Source organism: Heptranchias perlo, chromosome 34 (genome assembly GCF_035084215.1).
Source record: "Heptranchias perlo isolate sHepPer1 chromosome 34, sHepPer1.hap1, whole genome shotgun sequence".
NCBI classification, from domain to species: Eukaryota; Metazoa; Chordata; class Chondrichthyes; order Hexanchiformes; family Hexanchidae; genus Heptranchias; species Heptranchias perlo.
The window spans coordinates 16,124,282-16,151,096 of NC_090358.1; the positions used below are offsets into that span (position 1 = coordinate 16,124,282).

General features: G+C 40.5%; 1 protein-coding gene across 3 annotated transcripts in view; it reads right to left on the reverse strand.

Moving 5' to 3' along the window:
- Positions 1 to 5,511: 5,511 nt before the first annotated feature.
- The window catches only part of cgnl1 (cingulin-like 1), a 138,671-nt gene continuing 117,367 nt past the window's right edge, over positions 5,512 to 26,815 (reverse strand). For all 3 annotated transcript variants that reach the window (XM_067971511.1, XM_067971509.1, XM_067971510.1), the window contains 5 exons: positions 13,198 to 13,281; positions 11,158 to 11,282; positions 9,104 to 9,212; positions 8,432 to 8,595; positions 5,512 to 7,698 (listed from right to left, as the gene is read on the reverse strand). In XM_067971511.1, coding sequence (XP_067827612.1) covers positions 7,575 to 7,698; positions 8,432 to 8,595; positions 9,104 to 9,212; positions 11,158 to 11,282; positions 13,198 to 13,281 — 606 coding nt within the window. In that variant the 3' untranslated portion in view covers positions 5,512 to 7,574. The remainder of the gene's footprint in view (positions 7,699 to 8,431; positions 8,596 to 9,103; positions 9,213 to 11,157; positions 11,283 to 13,197; positions 13,282 to 26,815) is intronic.

The following is a 26,815-nucleotide window of genomic DNA, read 5'->3' on the forward strand; positions in this document are numbered from 1 at the left end:
CCACAATTATCGAGTAAGCAAACTATTAGAAAATAGGTATTTTCCTTAGCAAACCAAAAGTCACAGATATTAAATAATCTGCCTTATAATTCCTTTTGTGTTTCCTGCATGGTTAGAGGTACAAAATAAAATGTTCTAACTAAAATTAATAGAAAATATGATTTCAGAAAAAGAACAATAAAGCAGGCTTACTTACAATTATTGAATCAGTACACTGTTCCACCAGATCTGAGGGTGGTGATGAAAATATTAAACTAACATATGAAAGAGCTTGGGATAGAAAGTAGTCTGAGTCCATTTTTGAAAATCAGGCCTCAGGCCTCAACTAAATATTCCAGGCGAGCTGCCGGTGCCTGTCGTGTCCGACACCCTTCAGGAGGATTGAATTAAGGGCCACGTGCCTTGCTAGCAGCGGCCTCAGGTGAGTCCCAGGTGATGGGGGGGGAGGCAGCATGGGGGAGGGGTGATCGGAGCCATCAGGAATGCTGTGTAGCGGGAGGAGGACTCCTGCTCCTCTTGAATTCCACATTAAAACATTTTTTAAAATGTACTCACCTTTTTGGTGGTGGGCACTTTCTAGGCCACATCCACATCAGCAAAACCTGAGCGATGCTGGCACAGTGCCGGTCTGCTCAGGGCAGCCTAATTTCCCTAGAGGGGCCTGAAGCAGGTTCTAGGACCCTCATTAGCCAGGGCCCAAAATGCCTGTTTTAGGCGGCCGCCTCAGACACCTAAAAATCATCCGAGGCCAATATGGCGTTGGGCCTTTTCAGGCTTCTTAGGGGGGCAGGGCATTGCCCTGCAGAATTGGTCACTTTTGCGCTCTGAACGGAAATGGTGAACAATTTCTACCCGTTTCTATTTATAGATCAGCTCTAAATTCAAGGACTTGTTAAGCGCAACTCCCCCCCTTGTTTGACTGATGGTACCACCCTTCCAAGTTTTCCCTCCTTCAAATTAAGCCTTTCTCTGCTATTCTTGATTTTATGTTCTCTCTCAGGCACATAAATAAGAGATTCAAGCAGTATGAACCACTCAGATTATATCACAAAATAAACAAGAAATGCAAAATTCAAAAATACAAAGTTTCACTTGTCACATCAGCGTACCATGCCACCAATCGCTTTATGGCCTTTCCACGTTTCATCCTCCAACGAGGAAAAAACATATGTGGGAATTGATTAAATTGAAAGTCATTTGCGCCCTCTCATCCCTCGGTTTCTGGTCCAATGATAAGCCAAGGCAGTTGGAAAGCTGCAGAATGCAGTCCATAACCTTATACGGAGAATTTCCAAGCATTCTTCACCTTTCGGTACAGCACCGAACAATGTAGTAGCTAAGGCTCACTATCCATAGTACTAAATGAAAGCCCCCTAAGTTCCATACTCAAATTGGACTTGGTAATGGTTAGCCACTCCCAAGCATGACTACTATTTATCTGGCTTCTGCCCTTTGACCTTCCTGGCATGGGTGGTGCTAGTGGTAGGAAAGATCTCTTCAGGTCATAGAGGCACACAAACCTTTACACCATATCTAGGCTGCAGTCAAGAAGATGATGTTAGGGTACATTGAAGATGGTTTGTAGTAAAGAGTGGATTGATGAGCTGAATGATGTTTTCTTGATCCATGGTTTCTTATTTTTTGTCCTTTGCTCATTATAATATCTAGAGAGACATGCAACAATGACATGGGTTCTTAAGGAAAATTATGAATTGCAGCAAATCTATGAACTGCTTCAAGCACCTGCCTGGCTAGTTGGTGATTGATAACTGATCCACGCCTGCCTAATGAACTAGTTTAGGCTAGGCCAGTTTAGATTAGGATTTTTGTCCATGAATTTGATCCTTTATTCCACTTAGTTCCCAATCTGAGCTGTACTGAGCATGGAGGCACTGAGCAGAGAATGAGCATCTACGTCAGGGAAGAAGGAGAGTCAGACAGTAATAGAGAGGACGATGCCTGCGGCTCCCACTGGCCAGTAAAAGGGGGCTTTGGTGGGAGTCTTGAGCCTATTTGATGCCTATCCTCTTGGCAGCTGAAGGCTTCTCTTCCCTCTCTTTTTGTCTGGTTTAATTAAATGTATGCTAGCCACTTACTGCCAGCCTAATCATGTTTCCTCACAGCAGATAATTGGAACAGAGGGAACTTGCCACACTGCAGCTATAGGCAGGAACTACTGTAATACGGTACGGGATCCATCACATCTGTGGAGAAGAAACAAATTAGTATTTGCAATGTTGTGTGAAGTCATTTTGGTTTTGTAAAGTGGCTATTACCTGTTAGGGTGGAATTACAGTGGCCTTTCACCGTTGGGATAATAATGGCATGAAGGCATCCTCTCTCTGCTGGCTGCAGAATGTAATAGAAGTTTGGACTACCTTAACCAAGTTACTTGTGGCTATGGATCCACAGCACAGTACTGCCCCTAATTAGTAACGTGTTGATCCAACCAGTAGAAAGCACACAACAGCAGCCTCAAGATTATTCTTCCACCTTCCTTTTGGAGTAGCACTTCCATCCTTCATACTGATGTGGCTGAGGTAGAGTCTAGCTGCTTGGGAGTCAAGCTTTAATTCACCATACTGCGACATCTGGAGTTGGTACACAACATATTGCACCCCTGCACTAAGCTTTTATTAAAAGCCCATTTTACAATGGGGGAGCAGTACTTCACCTCTTGTGAAAATGCCAGTTGTAGATAACACCTATTCACTTTCATAGTCGTAGATAAAGAACAAGGATGTGGTTAGTTGGTGCTGGGTGTTCGCTATGGTACATGTTGTGAATCGTGTATGGTATGTGTGTTGCTGTTTATTTAAATTTAGAAATTGTGCAGCAAGCAAAAAGGAAATAGAACTTTTTGGATTCTGCATTATTTTCATTTATATTTGAAACGTGGTCTTTAGAACAGCTACTCCCTCACCCAGCCCAATAAGAACTTCATTATGAGGAGCTGGATGGGAGTCTCCTCCATTGGCATCAAGCACGGTTGGAACCTTAAGCCGGCTCATGGCCTGGTGAAACCTAGGTCTGTACATTGCTCCCAAGATTACTTCATTTTGAGGTCTTAGTTAACCAACATGTTTTCTTTGGGTCCAAAATACACATATGACTCATCAACAAGACAATTAAACATACTGATTATTAAAAAAAAACACTCTTTACTTAACCCTTTTTGCTCTTATGTGCAGACTGCCTATTTTAAACTGCCTCCATCCACTCCTTTCCATATCATTATTATAATATACTTGGCATCTCGATTCTGATTGTGTTCAATTGCATCACGCAGTTGGGCCTCCATTTACCTAACACCTTACATGTCTCTCAGAAACATCCCATAGTGCTTCACATGAATTACGTGTAAGTTACAAATGTTACGTAGGGCAAATGTGGCTACCATTTTACACACAGCAAGATCTTATAAACAGCAATGAGATGAGCGACCATTTAATCTGTTTTTACATTGGGAAGACCCCTTTCTCTTCTTTGAAATATTATTCAATTATATGAAAAGAAAGGACAATCAGACACAAGGGGGCACAACCTTAAAATTAGAGCAAGGTCATTCAGGAGTGAAATCAGGAAGCACTTTTTCCCACACAAAAGGTAGTGGGAATTCTCTCCCCAAAAGGCTGTGGATGCTGGATCAATTAAAATTTTCAAGACTCAGATCAACAGATTGAAGACGTGGTGCGATTTTACTAAATTCCAGCATGCAACCAAGGGACATAGGCAGGTAATGCCGTGAGGAAGGAAGCAGGTGGTCTTGATGTGGGGTTGTCAGGGTCAAGCAGAACACCATGGCTGTGTAATTGAGTAGTCAGGCGTGCTGGCAGAGTTAAAGTTAGGAGGCATTGGTATACGTATGGAAGTCAACCCTGTGCTTATGAATGATGTCATCAAGGGACAGCATGATTAGCAACAGGAAGAGATGAAGGGTGGAACCTTGGGGCACGCTAGAGATGACCACATGAGCAGGGGTGAAGCCTTTGGAGAAGATGTAATGACTACGTTGGTACAGGTAGGTGTGGAAGCATAATAGGACAGTATTCCTGGGGTAGGGCATGGAGAGGTGAGAGTGCTGAATAAAACATGTATGATTTGATTATGTTTAATATTAAGTATCGCACAATCCATTAAAACAAAAGGATAATTTAAAGTACCAAACCTTGATTCTGCTGCCCTCTACTGGGGGACCCAGCAGAGTGCAGCAAAAGCAAAAGCAAGAACCAAGAGCAAGATTAGGTTTCACATGTATGAAGATATCCACAGCCCATTGCTTTTACAAAAATAGACAACTGAAGTGGGATCTTACAAAAATGATGGAAAAAAATAAGAACTGCACTGATTATTTCACTGGGCTGTTAAAGCCCCACAACAGACCAACCCCACAATATCTCTCGATGTAGGAAAGACCCTTAATACCTCCCTGGTCTAGACAAACCAACAGATGCCTCCAAGGAACCTCGGCCTCTGTAAGCTTCTGCCTCCTAACATGCTTATACTAACATCCCAATGTGCCGACGTATCTTTCTCCAAGTATTGCGTACCGAAACAGTGACTTGCAAGTTGTAAGTAATTATGTCTCTAAATAAAAAACCGCAATAAAGTGGAATCTCTGCCTTGGAGACAAGTAATGGCACAGAATCTGGCCTGCTGTGTTTGACACCTGTAATCCGTCAACAAGAATCAATAGTACTTGTGGCTTCCTACTTGGAAGCTAGTTTATAATCCACATTACATACAGCTCTCTCAATATATGGACAAATGGAAATTTTTTTTGATAACTTAATTGAGATATCGATCAATAATTTTATAGTTGGATGGTGTATTTAAATAACTAATATTCATTACGCCTGGTCAATGGAAAACTTAGCGACATTTACAGTGGGCCTCATTTTATCCAAACTAATTTCAATTAGCCTCAACTTGATGAATGACTTGTGATAAATTTACTTAAAATATTTCTTCAAAGAAAATATCTTTTGTGGAGAAGTGTAAAATCAACTCCACTGTCAGAACAAAAGTATGTCAACTTTGCAATGTGTTCAAGAGCAAAGATGTAATGGGGGGATGCTCCATCTGTGCTGACTAACTTTTTGAGAACTCACTATATCTGCCAACACTTCATTTTGGTACTACAAAATGATATTGCTGAATGTTAATTAACAGCTTTATAAAATAAAAGGCAGAAACAGGCTTTACAGTCTGATGTTGTAGAAAGTCAAAACTCAACATTCGAGATGCAATAAAACCCATTCTTGATTAACAGTTTTTTTTATTCAAATGCAGGAATTAAGCAGACCACAAACAATTTTGAAATAGTTAACATCACTTTCAGTGTTAATATGGTAACTTGATCAAAATCTTTTTTAAAATTTGACTCTTTAAGACACAGTAGTACGGTGTTTTTAGGAAAGGTACTGTTCAGTGATTATCGTATAACAAATACTCGTGTTTTATAGTCACTTGTGAGCAGAAACAATATGCATAATGACAACTACAAATAAATGTGGTTTTAAAAAACTTTATTTGTAGTAATTGGTGTCTTTACAGCTTTGCATGCATGGAGGTAGCTTCAGTGTTTAAAAACATTAAATCTTGTCCAATCCTAATGCCCTGAACAGAAACTAGTAAATGCAGTGATGTAGAATAAGACATTCAGCAGTGGTGTAGTAAAAGACATCCAAATACAACTATTCACCTCTTGCATCTTCTTGGTACAATAAATCATGTTAAATGTTTGCAAATATATTGCACTTTATTGATTGTCACTCAACAGTGTGCATTTATTTTAGCTTCCATTATATGTTACTGGAATAATAAAAATCAGTTTAGCAAAATATTTTTTATACAATATATATATATATATAAAAAGTCATTATGTTATCCAGATTAAGATGGCAGATATCACAATACTGGATAACTTTCATATTTAATCAAACACTGAAAGTAGAACTATTTTTGAGTAACTGATACATAATTAAGGCAAGAGTAAAATAGAACATCAGCTCTAGACCACACTTCAGAAAATATTTAAACAATGACATTTAAGACATTGCAATATTATCTAGGTTATATTTAAAAGCAAGAAATATTCAATGGCAGATGTACTGTTGTGAAAAAAGAGACAATTTAAGTAACCTGCATTAGCAAGACCTTTGTTGAAAATGGTTGCAACTTTCTTCAAATTTTTGAATGGCATTAATTTTAACTACACCTAATGTGTCAGGAAATGTATACTCTGTTAAACTGTTTAGCCTTCAGATACAGAATTCCCTTCTTTCCAAATCTTTTTCCCGTCTCTCCTGAAGGTAATGACATGCTGGGGTATGGATACATAACACAGAGGCCCTCTCGTCATTTCTTAATGTGTGAATCCAGATAGTAAATGTCAGCAAGTTATTTCATCACAGGGGCACAGAGTGGAGCCTGATCCTGTCCTTGTCTGACACCGCACACACACACATTTTCCAGCAGGGGTCACTGGACCACAATGAGTGGGAAGCTAGATCCGTTTACTCCTCTTCAGCCCAAGGGCACTGTGGTTAACTGTAGTACTCTGACTGCCACCCCCATCTGATGTCAACTAACTCAGTACACAAAAGGGAAATGAACCCTGGACCTTTTCTTCTCCGTGGCTCAGTTCCATGGTGGCTTTGAGAACTGAACCGTCGGGGGAAGTAATACAGATCATTTTCAACAAATGGCGAGTTTAAGCTCTCCCAATGACTCAGTTGTTATGCCAGTGGATAGTTGAGCCATACAGACCGGGAAGATCCCAGGTTCAATCCATTACCTATACAGCATTGGCTGGTCTCAGCTGGGGTAGCATGAGGGGCACTACAATTGGCCTTAGCTCCTATAGGTTAGGGAGAGGGAGGGGGTCAGGTACCTGCTCCTAGTTGCTCCAGTAGCCCCTGCTGGAAATGCAACTTTGTGGATATCAGATGAGGACAGTATCAAGCTTGACTGTGGTCAAATAGTGCAACATTCACTGTCTAGACTCACATGTGAAAAACGGTCACTTACGCAAGAGACCAGAAAGTCCCAGTGGTGGGGAACCATACCCCAGCAAAAAGTCAGTGGCTTTAGGTGCAAAGGGGAAGGGAAAAATTGGCAGAAAAAGCACAAGGTTAATATAACAACCACTGAAGATATTAGCTAAAGTATTGCTGGCACTATAGCAGTTTAAATAATAAAGGAAAATAATCTCTGTGGTTTAAATTTATTTACAACCTGTACACAATTTAACATCTAACTGCTAATCATTGTGTCAAGTTTTTTAAAAATTGAAGCATTTATAAATTCCCTTCAAACTGAATGATCAATAAAATATGGCCTTCCTTTAATTGTCAGTTTTCCAAAGGACTCCAAATATATAAAACCCAGAATGGCATCCGGTGAGGCAGTAGTGAACGGGTGTTTAAGACATTTCACATATCAAATGGCATCAGTATGATTAGGGAATTCAATACAAAACCTAGGACAAGATACAGTATCCAGTACAGTTAATTATGCCATTGTATTGCTTCTTCCCTTTCTAATGATTAAGCGTTGGTTTAGATTCAAGTCTACAAGTTACCTTCCTTTAACTGTTTAAACCCGGTGTCATAGATACTGTCTTCATCTGTACTGTAATCATTCTCAAAATCATTTAGAACTGAGGATGAAACCTTTGTTGATGAATTCTTACGTCTGTCAACAAAACGGATAAATTATGAGAGGTATTTCAGTGGCTTTTAATGAAGAAGTACTGCATTTATACAGCATGGTGAACATTTATATATAAAAAAAACACAAACACATTTTTCCCATGAGATTCAAAGGGAAACTAGAATTCAGGATGATGACCATTATATTTGGCAACTGAAAATCCTTCCATGTGAAATTTCCTCCCCCAATTTACAATTTGTGAAATTTCTGTATCATTTCCTGCATGTGTGAGGAAAATGTTACTTCTGCTCCATTATACCACCTACTTCCTTGATTTTACAGGCTAGAAAATCACAGCCCTTTCTCACAAAAAATTACAAGCGCCAGTATTACATTGGGACTGAACGTTACTGGCAAAAGAAAAGTACATTATTTCTGAATAAAAATGAGCAATAGAGGAAAAATGGATTTACAAAACCATTCCCCAATGTTTCAATTGGCACTGAGATTAAAATTGTTTAACTGGTAACTTGTGAGGTCAGCATGCTGTACTATACACAGCTTGTGCTACTTTAAAACACTGATGGCAGTGGGAATGATAAGCTCGTGTGCCATTCATATCACTCCCTATTTTACATAATTAAAATCAGGTACACATCTTTACAATCAGCACAAGGGATATTAAAATCTATTGGAATATTCACACGCTAGACAGCATATCGGCAAACTGCATCTCACTTGCATTTTTGATACTTGGAAACAGACACAAACGTACCTGAGATCTTTTCTTAAAGTATTCATTTGTCCTTGAAGTTCTTCATTGGCTTCCATTTGTTCCTCCAGTTCTCTCTGCAGCTTTCTCTTTGCATTTTCCAAGCGATCTATTGCTTCCTCTGCTTCATCTACTTGCCTTTTTAGAGCTTTTAATCGTAGGTTCAACTATAAAATTATTGAAAGATTGATCACATTCAGCAAATTCCTTACAAACCTGCAAAAAACATTTTAAAGAAGCTGCATTTCGGTTTATAAATATTTGACTAAAAACTGTAGATTGAACAATGTTCAGCCAGTTTAACAGTTTGAATTATTGGCCTTTACCTTCTCTTGAAACTATTTTCTTTAAACTTGCACATGCCCCATTTTACTGGTTATATCTGAAACTAAAAAGTCTTGAAAAGCTTGAGTCATTTCATTCAGTTTTAAATTTAATCCAAGGCAATATTGTTTAGCAGTCCTTAAGCGATGCCAGGAAATTGTCTAGAATCAGAGTACAGTTAAATGTAAATACTAATTGTCATGCTGCTTTCCAGCAAAAGTTTCAAACTGGCCCTGGCATAGATCCTTGGATTTACAGAAGTAGGTTACAGTACGACCATCCTCCCACTCTACCAGCCCATCCTCAACGTATTGCTACAAAATGGATGCTTCTCCATTTTGTACCACATACCTGATCCTTTTGGTCTGTCAAATGAAGATGTTCATCATCCACTTGCAGCATTAGCTCCTTAGCCTTTCTTTCAAGTTTGCGATTGTTCAATTGCAGAGCAGATCTGTCTCTGAAATGAGATGTTAAAAACATATTTTAATTATACCCATCACAGGACATCTCCAGCTGAAAGATTCAATATTACACTGGTCTGTATCAGCCTTCCTTGTACTGTTTTGCTATAATATGGCATTATGTACATTTGTTTGCAACCTATACAACAACAACTTGCATTTACATAGCACCTTTAACGTAGTAAAAAAAAAGTCCCGAGGCACTTCACAGGAGCGTTATCAGACAAAATTTGACACAGAGCCACATAAAGAGATATTAGGACAGGTGACCAAAAGGTTGGGCAAAGAGGTAGATTTTAATGGTACAATGAAGAGCATTTTGAGTCCCTTATGTTTATTCAATGGCAGAGAATAGTTGCTAGCTGCAGGTTATGCAACATAGCTATTAATGCCTGTATTTAGTTAGTCAAAAACAGCTGATTAACAGTAAAATAAATATTGTAAGAACAAACTAATGCCAGGGTTGTACTGCATGATAACACAAATGTGTTCTCATGGATTTAGCTGCAGCTATTGCAGTGCACTTATGATGACACAGATATATTGTTATTCCTGGTTTTATTGCATTTTGTCTGAATTGTCCAATTTGGTGCAGGAATGAATGCTATCCCTTAGCTGAGTCTCATTTAATTGGGTACAAATCCAGCACACACAAATTGGTTTCTTTAAACTCACAACAAGAGATTAAACTTCAGTCCTGATCCAACCTCCAAAATGCACTACATATAGGCTATAAGTTACTTCATTTCCACATTCACTGTCAACATTACAATCATGGTCAAATATTTCCATGAGTTGGACTGTGGATGCTGCTGATGAGTTTATCCATTAGATGCAAGCTCTTCCTGGTTTTGATGCAATTTCCATGTTTAAGGTGGACCTAGTTGCATCTATAATGTGATTATGTCGATCTCAGCTTTTCATTGGCTGGAAAACCAACTTTTAAAGCAGATTTTCAAGCAATAAAACCCCACCATTTGTTTAAAAGAAAAACATTTCTTCTGCTGTAAAATGAGAGCGATCAGGCTAGGACAAGTAGAAAAAAAAAAGGTATAAAAATAAAAATAGAACAGACAAAGAATACAAAAGTTAAAGAGAGATGTGGGGTAAAAGAGATGGATAAGGTGAGTAGAATTAAGGTACTTAGGGGACTGGCTGGTGCAATGGGATAGGCACTAGATCTCCCCCTCAGGTACCTGGGTTCAAATCCAGTATGGACTGACCAGATGAAAGTCCTACATGAAACAAGTTTGAAATTCAATTCAATTTTTTGTGGCCATTGATTCACAGCACAAAGTTACCCCTACTTTGGCGATCTGAATAAGGCCACAGGATGGTAACAAGAAAGTCCTCTTCTGAAATTGGATCTGGGCATATTGCTAACATTGGTGTTAGTATCTTGAGTCTTTCTTTTTAAGGAAGCTTTACTCTACATCTAACAATGACACATCTGAACTGCGATAGTACTCCATTCATCAGCACGAACATCCCTCTTCTTCAATAACACAAAATTCACACAGAGAAAATAATGTTTATATGATGTTATCTTTAATTAAAATTATGTTTCATACATTTTTGTAATTTCATGGCTAATATTACAGTAAAAGTTAGTTCTAAAATGTTAGTACCTTTATTTCTGTAATATCAGTATTTGTTTTAGTGTTTCACAGTATGCAAGCTGAAAATAGTCAGCTTTCAGAATTAAATGGTATATTTTGATTTACCACTGAGTATTCTCCATCTATTCTTGCACATAAAATTTTCGCTAACCTTTATTGTTATATGTAGTGGTTTCCAAACCTAATTCTGTTAAATAATCCAGTCCTATGGAAACTTTTTTGAACACATATCCTTTTATTGAAATGACATTGGATGTTCTCTTGCAAGATGCTGTATACAATGTTGGACTGATCCTATTTTTGAGGAAAAATAAACTTTTACCTTTCTTCATCTTCAAGACGTTCTTCCAGTTCCTGGATTCTTGCCTCCAGCTGAGTAACAATTCCTTCCTTATTCTGTTTCTGAGATCCTTCCAGATATGCAATTCTGCTCTTTAGATCCTTGTGCTAAGATTAAATATAATTTTATTTCTGTCAAAATTGTTGGCACGTACTCATTTCTGAAACTGAATATATTGTGTTCATACATCCAGTAATTACTTACTCTCAACTTGGAATTCGGTTTTCAAAATTTGGAAGAACTGTATTTTAATGTTAAACTTTTCAATTTGATTTACTTAATAAAAACTAAGTTGCATAAGAGATCGCACCAATTTTTGTTGAGTTTCACTGGTTTTTGAGCTGCCTGCACAATCTCTCTTTTTAAGATAAGACATTTTCACAGATGTTGGATAACTGGTTAGTTTCAATTTTCTATTTTCATCTTGGATAAAATTTGACTATTTCACTTCAAGTTTACTCCCAAAAAAGCACAAACAATTTTACCAGGTAGCATTTCAACAGTTTTTGTGGGGTGAGATCTGGATGGCTTTAGTCAATAATTTCACCAAAATTAATTACTAGAACTTGGTAACAGTTCCTTTACTTTGGAATGATTAATACAATCTTGGACAATACCAGCACACAATGAAATTTGTACTAATGGATAATACCAACACACAATAGAATCTGCACTCATAGATAGCATCAGCACACAGTAAGATCTGTACTGATCGACAATACCAGCACACAATAGAATCTGCACTCATAGATAGTACCAGCACATGGTAAGGAGTGTACTGATCAACAATACCAGCACATGGTAGGATCTGCACTCATGGGTAGTACTAGCACACAGTAAGATGTGTACTGGTGGCAAATACCAGTGTGTATTTAATGTAGTGAGTTTTGATGCCAGGTACACAATTGAAGTCATGGGTTTCATCAAGTCTATAACCACCACCTGCAAGCAAAAAAGCAGTAAAGCTCTCCACAAGCAGAAAGGTGTTTTGATGCAGGAAGTTTAGTGCTTTTTTTAAGAAACTGCTCAGGGAATAGTGCATCAGTAGTGGCAATCTAATAGAGCTAACAGAGCTTCAAAAACAGTACGAACACTTGCTTTTTGATTGCAAAGTGGGTATAACTGTGGAAAAAAAGTTTTCTTTAGAAACTTAATGTGAATACAGTACTAGGACATAAAATGTATTAAAAGAGACCCAGCAATCCAACATTCCTCTCTCTATTTTCTTCTCTTTCCCACCCATGCCATTTCTACTGTTTGACAAGTGTGAAGGACTCCCTATGTAGTCATCTTTTCTGCTCCAAAATAATCAGCGTGACTTGCTGCTTAAAAAATTGTACCCCTCCATCTAGTGTACCACTCGCTGATCAATATTCCATTACATAAGAATCAAACTGAGTTATAAAAAAAATCTATTCCCTCGTCTTTAGTTATTCCCTCAGTCCCATGCTACTATCTGCATTATCAGCATTATACAAATAGATTTCCTTTTCACTGCTTGAGCAGTTGTGCAACATCCGTTTCTCACTGTGGCACTGAGCCAGTAAACCAGCAAAATCCCAGTTTCAATCCCTTGTCTGTGCTTGGTTAGTCAATCAACACAACAGGTCTCAGTGCCTCGAAGCAATAAAGGGGCACTGGGGGACAAAAAAGAAATCAGCAAGGATTGCCAGTCCTGACTGCAATCCCGTGACTCCCCGGAATACTGGTGTAAAGGGGTGCCAGGTATACGGTAAGCAAGCAAGAGGAATTAAAATAAAAATACACACTTGGTAATGCCAATGCATCTAATTGGATGTTTGACCAAATGACCATTTTCATCTTAGTACTTTATTGCCGTTGTCAATTTTTTACTTAAAAATAAAATTCTAAATTTCAGTTGGAACTTTTTCTTGCATGGTTGGAAACCTGCTAGTGTGCCACTATAGGGGTTTGTGTTTTTTTTTAATTAGTTGCTGGACTAATGAACCTTCACTATGCAATTCAAGAAAGTCTGATCAAATTCACATAACTATAAAGTACCTGTCTCTCTAATGAAATCTTGTCACATTCCAGATCTTGTCTTGTAGCTCTTTCCTGGTAAAGTTCATTTCGCATCTGCTCAATCTATCAGTGAAAGAGTGAAATTGTTATGTACAGCCAATATATCAAAATGTCTTGAAAGTTCACTCAAAAACATTAACGTAAAATGTTTAACATTGCAATGGCTCAATAATGTCATAATCCAATTCCTTATGCCCATCTCTTGGTATGTTTCTTTACGTTAAAGATTGTTGTTTCTTTTACTTTCCTTTGGAGCTAGTATTTATTTCCCCTTAACTGGCCATAGTGCTTTTTTAAATTTGTGACCGTGTTGCTCACGAATTGTTTGCTCAGCATCACTTCTGTAAATAAATGTAATACAGTGGCAGCCAATATATCATTTAGCTGCACATGAACTAACCAGACAGTGATCAAAAAACCTTTTTGCTTCACCTATGCAATTTCAGTTGGAAGCTGCATTATGAATGGCTGGTGCTACAACTACCTGGGGGTTTTTGTGCACAAATCTTTGAAGGTAGCAGGACAGGTTCAGAAGGCCGTTAAAAAAGCATACAAGACTCTGGGCTTTATAAATAGAGGATTAGAGTACAAAAGCAAGGAAGTTATGATGAACCTTTATAAAACACTGGTTTGACCACAACTGGAGTATTGTGTCCAATTCTGGGCCCCACACTTTATGAAGCATGTGAGGGCCATAGAGAGGGTGCAGAAAAGATTTACTAGAACGGTTCCAGGGATGAGGGACCTCAGTTACGTGGATAGGCTGGAGAAGCTGGGTTTGTTCTCTTTAGAGCAGAGAAGGTTAAGAGAAGATTTAATAGAATTATTCAAAATCATGAAGGGTTTAGATAAAGTAAATAAAGAGAAACTGTTCCCATTGGCGGAAGGGTCGAGAACCAGAGGACACAGATTTAAGATGATTGGCAAAAGAACCAACGGCGACATGAGGAAAAACTTTTTTACGCAGTGAGTGGTTATGATCTGGAATGCGCTGCCTGAAAGGGTGTGGAAGCAGATTCAATCGTGGCTTTCAAAAAGAAATTGGATAAATACTTGAAGGGAAAAAATTTGCAGGGCTTTGGGGCTAACTGGATTGCTCTTACAAAGAGCTGACACGGCCTCGATAGGCCGAATGGCCTCCTTCTGTGCTGTAACCATTCTATGAACTATAAATTCTTACAGTTATCACTTCCCCAAGTGCTAAGACCACAGTGCAAAACTGTACCCCTCAACTCTTCGCTTTAAAGCAAAGCAACATTACACTGAGGTGTCCAGCAACCTAACCTGACTCAAGATTTTAGACTAGATTTTAGAATATACAGCACGGAACAGCACAGAAGGAGGTCATTACAAAACTCAAATGTGTTCATTCTTTAGCACTACATACGTACATCTGCTTAAAAGTCTAAATTTAAAGTCAACTTTTCAATGAGTAACATATACTCAGTTACATTCCACAATCAAATAGTGGCAATTAAACCAGTATCTGAATACACAAAAATAATAATAGCTACCCCTAATATACTTCTGCTGAGCTTCTGGTACTGTCATTAAGCCGCTCACATCTCTACTTTAAGTAGATGCACCACATTTTAAACTATGCTCTGTGGTGAGTTAGACAATCTCAACTGGGGCAGTACTGAATCACAGCAAGTAGCCTCCGGTGCTCCTCGGAAACGAAGGGGGTGGAGTGATAAATGGTTAAACAGTTTCCGTTGATCACTCTCCAGTGACCCTTGCTGGAAATGCAAATGTGAAAATTGGTAGAGAGCAAAGTAAGCTCAGTTGCGATGTCCTTCACAGCTGATACTCACTGTCGAGGCTCACACATAAAGATTAGACACATAGGCAAGGAACTGGAGGATACCACTGCCCATGGAACCATGCCCCAGCATTAGATGCCACCTTCAGGAGAGAAAAGGTGAGGAGGGAAGTCAACAAACCTCTTATGATTCTCTCTATTGTGGTGACAATTGCAACTAACCAAGAATGTTGACTAGCCATCCTGTTTTGTTAATGTGGAGATGCCAGTGATGGACTGGGGTTGACAAATGTAAAGAATCTTACAACACCAGGTTATAGTCCAACAATTTTATTTGAAAATCACAAGCTTTCGGAGATTATCTACTTCGTCAGGCTCACCTGACGAAGGAGATAATCTCCGAAAGCTTGTGATTTTCAAATAAAATTGTTGGACTATAACCTGGTGTTGTAAGATTCTTTACATCTGTTTTGTTGAGGTAGAGGAGGGAGGAAGTTAAGTGCAAGTAATTTGTCACTTATGATCTCTACAATTAAGTGCTGTGACCAGTAATGCAATACTGTCTCAGGATTACAAGCTGATCGGCTGGATTTTTGTTGGTTGCGGCTTTCCTTTTAAGGCAAAATAGGGTTTAAAAAGTCCTTTTCTTGATTGCCTACAGATCATAGAAAAGCAAGGCAGGTCTAGGACATTTTCATTTTGGTGTTAAATGCTGATTTTTTTTCCCCCACCAAATACAAAAGAATTGTATGAAATCTTATGTTTTAAATAAACTACATATTTAACAGCAAGTTGTTAAACATTCTGTTTTGTTTTTTAACCATAACTTGTAACAGCTTTATAATAAATGTAGTCTTTAAGTTGTGTTTCTGTACACTTTAAAGTCAGGACTATTATAAGCACTGAAGATGCTTTAAAATTGACCTTTCCTCCATTATATGAGATGTTTTCACTTCCATCCAGAGGAATTTAATTAACTTCAAAACTGAGTGTGAATTCCCAAAACGTGATTTGTCCAGCTCAATTAAACACTGGGAGCATAAACATTGAACAACATGGAACCAAAGCAGAGTGCTTATCCATTATTGGTAAGATTGCAAAGTTAAAGATTTGTTTCTGCAAAATTCACCATCACCATGAATTGAACATCTGGGCAATTAAACCATACCAATCAAAACAATCAAAACAAGAGCAGATTCAGAGACTACCTGGTAGGAACGTAATCCCAGTCTTCCGTACTCAATTGGTTAAGTCTGAATGATTTATGTCCTACATGTTACACTATAAACAGAAATTCTACATTTCAACCACTGAACTCAGCTATAGGTGACTGACAGTAAATTGAATCAATGAAGATTAGTGTATACATGACAGCATTGGTACCACCTCTTCTGGGAAGCACTAGTCTGATTTATGGAGCTGATTTGGTGTGTTGGATGAAACTGATAATTCCTAATACATTCCATCAAATTAATTTCCACACGCTGAGACCAAAATATCAGCATGCCAAACTCACGTTTCCCGCCGTGAAATACCACCTTTTTTTACAGGGACAAATTAATTAATTTTAATAAATATGAACTTGAACTAATCCATAGCTTTAAATTTGTGTGTAAACATAATCAAACCGTACAGCAAAAGAACACAAACAGTTTTGGATACAATATTTCAAAGACAGAAATATCCGTTGGCAAAGTCATTCAGAACACAGGTGCAGTTCTGGAATAACTTCAATGGGTTTCCTATCTCCTGCTTCACAGATCCAATATAAATATATTAAATCTTCTGGTGCTCTATTTTGTTTCTCCTGGAACTTCTTAAAACAATATTTTTTCCTTCAAACTTTGGCATTTGCTATTAAATTGAATTCAGTTTATGGGCATTACACACACGGTTGCAAATATACAGCAGACCATAAAGGCAGTTAAAATATCATTGCATCCAATATGTAATAATATTATTGGAGGTGCTGTCTTTAGGATGAGATGTTAAACCAAGGCTTTGTCTGCCCTCTCAGGTGGACATAAAAAGCCCATGGCATGATTTGTAGAAGAGCAGGAGCGTTCTCTCAGTGACCCGGTCAATTTGTCCCTCAATTAACATCACTAAAACAGATTATCTGGTTGTTTATCTCATTGCTGTTTGTCGGGCCTTACTGTGTGAAAATTGGCTGCAATGTTTGCCCACATTACAACAGTGACTACATTTCATACGAACAAACTTACGAACATACGAATTAAGAGCAGGAGTAGGCCATTGGGCCCCTCGAGCCTGCTCTGCCATTTGATAAGATCATGGCTGATCTGATTGTGACCTCAACCCGACTTTCCCGTCTACCTACTATAACCTTTGACTCCCTTGTTAATCAGGAATCTAACTCAACCTTTCAAAAGTATATCATTAGTTGCGAAGCATTTTGGGACATCCTGAATGCAAGTTCTTCCTTCTTTAAGATCTAACATTTTAATCATTTTCTTCCAGGTCAGTAGTTGTAAACCACAATATGTTATAACATTTCAATATCTATTATGTACATCGAGTCAGCCTATGCCCTGGCTATCGAGCTATCAAGTCTGTCGTTTACGCGGTGTTCCTTTCATAAATTTTCCACTTCCTCATTGGTTAAGTGTTTAATGCCAAGAATCTTCTTCATGCTTCTCCCGCTCCGCTGCTGTAACACTATCGTACATTCGGCGGAAACCACATTTATGCGCATGGACGGGATTTCCGCCGAGCTTTCGCCAAAGTTTTGGCGGTGGAACAGGAGACACTGTACCGAAATTCCTGGCATTAAGTCTCAATGTTTTTTCCTCTTTTCTAACGAGTTATTCAAAACTTTGTCTCTGATCACTTTCTAATCAATTACACTTAAACAATGCAGTTTGAAATATAGGTGACAGGTCCTCACCCACTCTGCTGGTTGGGTTGTTACTGATTTCAAATTCAGGCTGACGCAGGATGATGTGTTTCTACATGGGACCAAAGCTGCAGAACAAATACCATGTGAGCAGGCATTTTCTTTGGGAAGTAAAAGAATTACTTGGATATAATTAAAAATGAATGTCCCACAAGTAAAATTGTCTTACTATCATCAGGCCAAAGGAACAATTCAACAAGAAACCCTCAACCATGATGACTGTATACAGAGAACGAAAGCCAAAAATGAAAAAATTAAATAACCACCCTCCAAAAAAAAGTTGTTTGGTGTTAGGATTAATAGGAAACAGCTTGTAAACTTCTAAAATTCATTCTGAATCATAACATTGGAACTGAAAAGTCAGAGAGTACATTTTAGAAGTGAATTAACATCTGGAACAAATGATTACAGATGTCTTTCTTGTCCTGAGGATGATACAAACTTATACTTAGGCCTGGACTGGAATTGTTTTGCAAAACTTGCATAGTATTGTAAATATAGAAAAATAATTCTATTGCTAGATTTGATACAGTATTCTCTCAAAGTAACATTCCTTCTTTTGGGGTGAAACTGCATGTACAATATTAGTAACAATAGCGTTTATATTAAAATCCAACACAGACCATGATTTTCTACCATTAAAATTATGGATAGATAATCACAGGCTATGGGCTCCCTGCTGGGAGCTCGGAATATGCCCTTCAGTCTTTTTCCTTTTCTTCTTCAAGATGGAGAATATAATTAACCAGGCATCTATAATTTTCAACAGCATTTTTCTCATATAGTATGAACTTTCAGCTGTTTAGTTTGCATAAGTGCATTCACAAAACAGTGGAACTGTTTGCCATCCTCAGTGTTTCCTTCTTCTACCAATCTACTGGCTTTTAAAACCCAAGCTTGCCATCACTCAACTATTTCTTAACTTCCTTCACCTTCCTACTGTTTTCAAACTTCGTGGCATCTATGGGACTTAACCCTTCGCCTACATTTCTCAGTAAGAAAAATGTTGAATGTATTGCTTTTTGAAATTCCAAATTCATTTCGACCTTATCAATTCTATGGAACCATCTCTATCCTGCCACCTCCCCCTTACAAAAACATCCTTAAATCACTTCTCTCCGATCGTATCTTCGGAACTTATCCTAATCTTCTCCAAGTTCCCTTTTCCGCTCCTGCTTGACATCTATTCGTTTTCCTCCTCAAAATAAAGTGTGTGAGAAGTTCTATAAAAATGGAAGTTGTTTGCATTAAATTTTTTTTAATGTATAGTGTGACAATCAGTATCTCTGCAAAAGATGGGTCTAGAGGAGCTGTAAATGGCAATAGCAGAACCATTACCAGCACCTGTTGTCCAAAAAAATGGGAGCATTGGTTATGATTTGAAGTTGTTGAAATCAATGTTGAGTCTGGAAGATTGTAAAGTGCCTACTGGAAAGATGAGGTGCTGTTCCTCGAGTTTCCATTGAGCTTCACTGGAACAGCATGGGAGGTTGAGGACAAAGAGGTCAGAATGTGAGTGGGACAAAGAATTAAATGGCAAGCGACCAGAAGCTCATGATCATGCTTGTGGGCTGAATGTAGGTGTTCAGCAAAGCGATCACCAAATCTGCGTTTGGTCTCCCCAATGTTGAGACGACCGCATTGTGAGCAGCGATTACATAAAGTATACTAAACTGAAAGAAGTACAAGTAAATCGCAACTGCAACTTCTTCCAGTTCTGACGAAAGGTCATTGACCTGAAACGTTAACTCTGTTTCTTTTTCCACAGATGCTGCCTGACCTGATGAGTACTTCCAGCATTTTCTGTTTTTATTTCAGATTTCCAGCATCTGCAGCATTTTGATTTTGTTTTATGTGCATGGACTTATTTATTTATGTAAAAATGATATGCGAGGCACAAATTTTTAACTTTATCTATGTGCAGGAGCTGAGGAGTGCACTCCGTTTCTGTTTAATTTCTTTCTTTACTGTTTTATTACATCTATGAGCAACGCCACAGGAGATTAACCCGTTTATTATAACTGCACAGTAAAAAAACGCTAAAAATATAATAAAGCCTCTTTTTTTGTTAATGGCACAAACCCATATTTTTCCACGTTATTTTATTTTCCTCATTCCTTGGCCTGCTTGGGTCATGCATCAACTGCAACCAAGAGGGTGACTTGCTGACAACCCACCATTTAAAGATACCACATGCTGGTGGCAGCCTGTGCCACTGTGCCACCACAAGACCGTTTATGTAGGCACAAAGAAAACACATGGAACACTGCTTGGGAATTAAGTTTTATTTATAATTCTTTTTCCCTTCTTTCCTCAAGGTCCTGAATCGTGCTGAAGTACGGTTACAAAGGTGGCAGCTGCCCTTCATTATCTCACCAAGAAGTCATTTTTTATGAGCAGCTCTAAGCAGTGAGTGGGGACAAACTATTCGACCATGGTGACATCACAACCAAACTCAATTATGTCCTCCTCATCTGATGACCGCACAGATGCAATTTGCAACAGGTAGCACTGAATAGTAACTAGGGGCCTGATTTTACCAGGGGTGTGGGTTCCCGGCGGATGGGCAAGCGGGTGCGTTGCCAACGCGCCTGGTGAAATTAGTGGGTTTCCTGTGCGATCGCAGCAGGCAACGCACTAATTGGATCCACTTACCTGCTCCTCCGGGTTCCCCGATGCTGATCTGCGCGTTGGGCGGGCTGCGCATGCGCAGTAAGATCTGTCAGCTGGAGGCGCTCTATTTAAAGGGGCAGTCCTCCACTGACAGATGCTGCAACCAATAGCAAAGATGACTGCATGGAGCAGCCCAGGGGGACGGCTGCTCCCAGTTTAATGATCCCTCACCCCAGGTATCAATACATGGGGTGAGGAGGAGGGGGAGGACAGAGATCTTCCACCCGGCGGGCGGGAGGAAGCGGCCCGCCTCTGCCACCAGGAAGGCCTGGCTCGAGGTGGCAGAGGGGGTCACCCGCGCCACCAACATATCGCCCACCTGCACACAGTGCAGGAGGCGGTCCAATGACCTCAGTAGGTCAGCAACAGTGAGTACACGTAGTCTTTCCCTTACACTCCGTCTGCCACAACACTGCCCCCACCCCACATCTCCTTCGGCACTGCCAACACTACTCTGTCACATCACCCCTCATACCCACTCAAACCCCATCCTCATCTTACCTGCACCTACTCACCTCGCCAGTACTCACCCCGCCACTACCACTCAACCCAATCCTCATACAATCTCATGGCTCTATCCCATACTCACCCTCTCGTGCATCTCTCTCACGGCCAGCCTCACTCAACCTGCCACCACCTGTGCTGCAGCCACAGGGCATGCATCACATATGTGCAGTAGGCAGCGTAAGGCAAACGTGTCGTGAGCATGAAGGGGATGCACAAGGGTGTTTGAGGGTTTGTCATGGTTGTTACTTCTATTGAATTTCAGAACAACTCACATCACACATTCTATTGGCACCACTACTGCCATGTCTTCGCGAATCCTGTCCGGTTTGTGCAATAAAGCCCACTCCTGGGTATCACTATGAGGACCCACCACTGATGCCACCCATTGTGTCACTACAGAGTGGGTGTAGGTGTATTTGCAGAGCTCTTCTGTGCAGATGACTGAGAGACATCGGCGATGTCCCCGGTGGCACCCTGGAAGGATGCGGAGAAGTTCGGGAGGGCAGTGGTGACTTTGACACCGACAGGTAGGAAGATGGTGCACGGGCCAGCCAGGAGCAGCTCGGCATGAGAGAGGCTGCAGATGTCCACGGCTACATGTCGAGTGACTCTGAGCCTCCGTGTGCACTGCTGCTCAGAGAGGTCCAGGAGGCTGCGCCTCGGTCTGTGGACCCTGTGGCAAGGGTAGTGCCCTCTGCGACGCATCTCTCTCTGCGGTAGCCCTCCCTCCTGCTGTACAGGTGGATGTGTCACAGCACTCTGTTGTGGAGCTCCACGTGTTAGAGGTGGACGGCGTGGATGGCGAGGCTGGTGAGGCTGGTGATGCTGTTCGCCCTCTGAGAAGGTCATGACTGCAGCTACGGCGGCCCCCATCCGCAAGATGTACATCTGAGGGGGTCCGCAAGGTAGGTACATGTCTCCGGACCCCGGGGTAAGTGTGCAAGTTGGTGACTTTGACCGTCAGGAGGAGGGTGGTGGAGGCCAAACTTTGTCCCAAGTGACAGAGTGGCCTCCTGCAATGAGTGAGGGTCTCCCCCCCCCCAACCTGTCAAATGGACCTTTGCAGCTGCCACAGGCTGACAGCTGCAACACATCCATTCCAGCTGGGAGTGTTTCCCCCAGTACGGGAAACAGTCCCATGTTGCTCAAAAATCACACACAGTCCCTTAATCAGGTCAGTTAATGACCTGAAATAGCAAAGTAAATAGCGTCAAGTGGAACCCCGCTGGCTTTAATTGCCTGCGGGATTCCCACCAGCGGGGGCTGCGCGCGCACGCCTGCGCGTCAGCGGGGAACCCGGAAGTGGGCGGGATCGAGGCGCGATCCGGTCCCGCTCCTGGATTTCGCAATTTTCGAGGCCCCCCCCCCGCCGAGAACGCACCCGAGAGCGGGTGCTAAAATCGGGCCCTAGGAGTGGGAATATTAGCTGATTTTACCCTCACCCCAACCCGGAGGCACAGAAATCAAGTGTAGCTCCTTACCACTGCTCCACCTGAGACCAGTTAACTCATGACAAGCCAGTGTGCGATGGAAGCAGGGATCCATTCTGTTTCAAGTTATTGAATTTATGCTATATCCTATCATTTATATTATGCCCTTGGATGTTTAAAGTGGTTGCGTTTCTGTTAAGTTCTCTTGAAATTTTAGCTTCAGAACCGTGGGTAAAGCTAATATACACTTCTGCCTGTAAGCATTATATATTAATGACAAATCTAAACGATTTTCAGTTGCCAGCTTTCCAGAAGAGATTTCTACTGTAATTCACTTAAGAAAGAAAATACTTCTTTGTTCTGAGGTATGAGAAGCTGCCTGGACCAGGCATATCTGAGTGGCAGCCTTAGGTTCTTCAGCTCACTCAATTCATTAAAATGTACAGGTCACAGTGGCAACATAGAACACCGCAAGCACCAAGATGTCCACTTAAAGAAAAATGTAATCAAAAGCTCAAGTTTAAAATACTCTGATAAAGGACCAAGTATCAGAAAACAGTTTAATCTACCAGTGAAAGTTAGTATTGAATTAACATGTTATTTGTTGATTTAACTTGTTTGTGTATATTTCTTTCTCGTAGTAAACAATTCATAGTTTAGCATAGTTGCCCACTGGATAGATCTGGAATGTACAGTGTGACCCATAGATAAAAGGGCAGAATGTTAGTTAGGTCTGAGGCACACTGCAAGCATTTTTAGTTTATAAGATGTGTGGATCTGCTTATGGAAGCTGCCTTTTGCAGTCAGTGCAAGTAAAGTATTGAGAGAGTTTGTCGGAATTGTAATACTGGAATTGGACTGGGACCTTTCTGGTTTGTACACCTGAGTGCCACACTAAACAGTACACATACTAAATAAGCCATCGGAACTGCTTCAGAATAACAGGATAAATGGAATTCCCCAAACTTGTGATCAATGGATTATGATATTTGATATATATCAAATCTAATTAGTCCCCTCATATGCTGGGTGATATAGAGACTTTGGAAAAGGTTCAGAGGAGGGCCACAAGAACGATTCCCATCTTAAACCACCTTGAGTTACTCAGATTGGCTTAAAAAGCTGAGCCCATTTACTTTACAGCAACTACTTGCATTTATATAGTGCCTTTAACATAATAAAATATTCCAAGGTGCTTCAAAGGAGCATTATCAGCCAAAATTTAATAACGAGCAACATAAGGAGATATTAGAACAGCTGACCAAAAGCTTGGTCAAAGAGGTAGGTTTTAAGAAGTGTCTTAAAGGAGGAGAAAGAGCTGGCGAGGCGGAGAGATTTAGGGATGGAATTCCAGAACTTAGGGCACGGCCGCCAATGGTGGGGCAAAGGAAATCAGGGATGCACAAGAGGACAGAATTGGAGGAACGCAGAGTTCTCGGAGGATTGTAGAGTTGAAGGAGGTTACAGAGACAGTGAAGGGTGATGCCATGAAGGGATTTGAACACAAGGATGAGAATTTTAAATTGAGGCGTTGCTGGACCAGAAACCAATGTAGTTGGTGAGCACAGGGGTGATGGGTGAACGGGACTTGGTGCGAGTTAGGAGAAGGGCAGTAGAGTTTTGGATGAGCTCAAGTTTACGGAGGGTAGAAGATGGGAGTCCGGCCAGGACAGCATTGGAATAGTCGAGTCTGGAGTAACAAAAGCGTGGATGAGAGATTCAGATGGGTAGACTTTGGGTGGTTTGATAAAGGCATATAAAGTAGCAAAAGGGCGAGATTGTGTTCCAACTGATATACTGGGGAAGACCACTGGTCATGTGTACAAGTTACGCAGGTGTAGAGCTAGGTTGGATGTTAGGCAGTTAGACCTATGGAACAAGTTAGCAGTTCATGGAGCAAGTACTGACTTTCTGCAGACCTTCAAATGAGAGCCGGACCAGTTCCTGGCTGGGGCAGAGATCATGTCTTATAAAAGGTAGGTGACGTACCATCTAATATAAGAATGGTCAATGTGGTGTTCTGAACTACTTTCGATTGCCTAAGGGAGGTCGGAAAGGAATTTTCCAGATTTCTTTCACTAATAGGCCTTGGGTTTTTAATCTGCTTTTTTGTCTCTCCCATGGCTGCTGGTCAGTAGGAGGTGTCTGATCATGATACTTCAGACTCACGACTGTATTGGGCAGGCTTGATGGTCTTCTCCTGCCTATCATTTCCCTATGCTTATTTCATACTGTGACAGACCTACAAATAATGTTACACGTGGTTAAAAATGTTTAAAAAAAGTTAGATTTAGGCATGGCTGCCAAATAGGACACTACCCAAATACCCTGGGCTAGAAATTCAGCTGTGTAACGCCCGTTATATAGGCACCACACGGCCTCCTGAAGTTCCAAAATGGCGTCCGGAATGTGCACGCACGCTTTTAGCGTGACATGGGTAAATGTCCTGCAGGATATTTGGGTGATGTGCCTGTCATGCTTGAATAGCTGCCAGTGTGTGTGACCTGTGAGTTGTGGGTGAGCAGCTTGAAACATTGGTAATGCGTAAGGGTGAGAGAAAGCATCTGATTGGAGGAGTTGAGTACTGGTTGAAAGAATCTGTTGGTAGGTAGGTGATGGGGGGTGTAGTGAGTGGAGCAGTGGATGCGGCTAGTGGTGCAGTTGGTAGGAGATGCCACTTGACAGTTGACCTCACTCACCTTAACCACTCGTGTCAAAGCATTGAACTTCTTTCTGCACTGCATCCATGTTCGTGGTGCTATGTGCCCGGCCTTGACTTCGTCCCCTACTGCCTCTTGAGCATATGTCTGGAAGGCCTGTTGCCCCCCCCTGCAGATATAGTATGCCCCTCCCTCCTTCTGTCCACCGCTTGCACCAAGGTCTCCAGTGCATCAGCACAGAACCTTGGTGCATGCTGTATCGCAGGCCTGGTACAAACTCAGATCGGCAGATTGGTGAGGTCTGGCATGCAGATTCGAGGGTGTAGGATTTAGTAGTGCGCAACCTTTATGCAATGTTTTAACATAACTCAACAGGTTTGTAAACATAGGGACAGGACATGCATCTGTGTTTTACATGTGCGATGTCTGATCTCCGTTCAGACTCTGTATGGACCCACATCTTATATTTAGCACTTATATATATGGTGCAGGCTGCCTTTAAGAGGTGCGAGCAACGGGTCCCCCTGCTGGTGAGAAATGCCGAAGCTGGAGAGGACATCGCAGCTCGGCCTCGATGCTATGATTCAATCTGGTAAATGAGGAGGCAGCACAAATCTAACGTGCTACCTGCATCGGAACCACCGGGCACGGGCTAATCGCGCACTGCGATGCCCACGCGGATATCAGGCTTTATCCAATTTAACTTCTCCGTATTTTGCAATTGGGGTATTTCACCTTTTAAACGAGCCCTGTCGGGCTGTTCTGTTGCATACTGGTTTTCAACAGGACCATAAACTCTGCTTCTAAAACTTAGTAAATAACAATGTGTAATTTCTTAAGTGCTTTTCAAGATATTCTTAGAAACTACATGCCAGACACATGCATAGTGTGTCCAGAATTTTGCTGTCAATATAAACTATTTGGGTGTAAACGGGCTTTGCTTACATCCAGTCTATCCACAGCCTGCTATTCTCAATAAAGTTTTCTTTTACTTAGGGTGTATTTAGATGCAGTGGTTATGCTAATTATAATTATAAAAGTAAAAAGTAACTTCAGGGTAACAAAACAGTATACCCTTTTTGAAAACTGCTTTCGCTGTTTGGATGTCCGGTAGATCTGCTCTCAGTGCCCTTACACATAGCTGTAACAAAACATGAATGGACTGACTGATTGACTCTCCAAAGGACAATGAGACTGCAAACTTGTCTACATAGAAACCTATGTCTAACCATGTCATAGATTTAAAAAATGAATAGTCCCTTGTAAAATAAAAACATTTACCTGGATGTTGCCTCTAAAATCACTGCAGCCACTTTATATAATATTTTAACTCGGAACTGAAAAGTTATTTACTGGTTGCTGACTTAAAACATTCGATAACTGCATGCTTTTAACACCATTATATTTACTTTTATATAAACCTTTACTAAATCATTTCAAGTTTTATTTTTCAAGGCAGGATTTAAAATTTTGCAGCAATAGCTTCCATCATGAATTGCGAGACCGGTCTGAAACATCTCAGCCAAGTACTAACAGGAGAATAGGATCACTCCACAGCAGTCAGTATCTGTCCCAAGGATCTCTATCCCTTAAATATTTATTCTCCTAGGTCTCAAAGTATACTTACAGTTTAATTGTAGTAAGATAA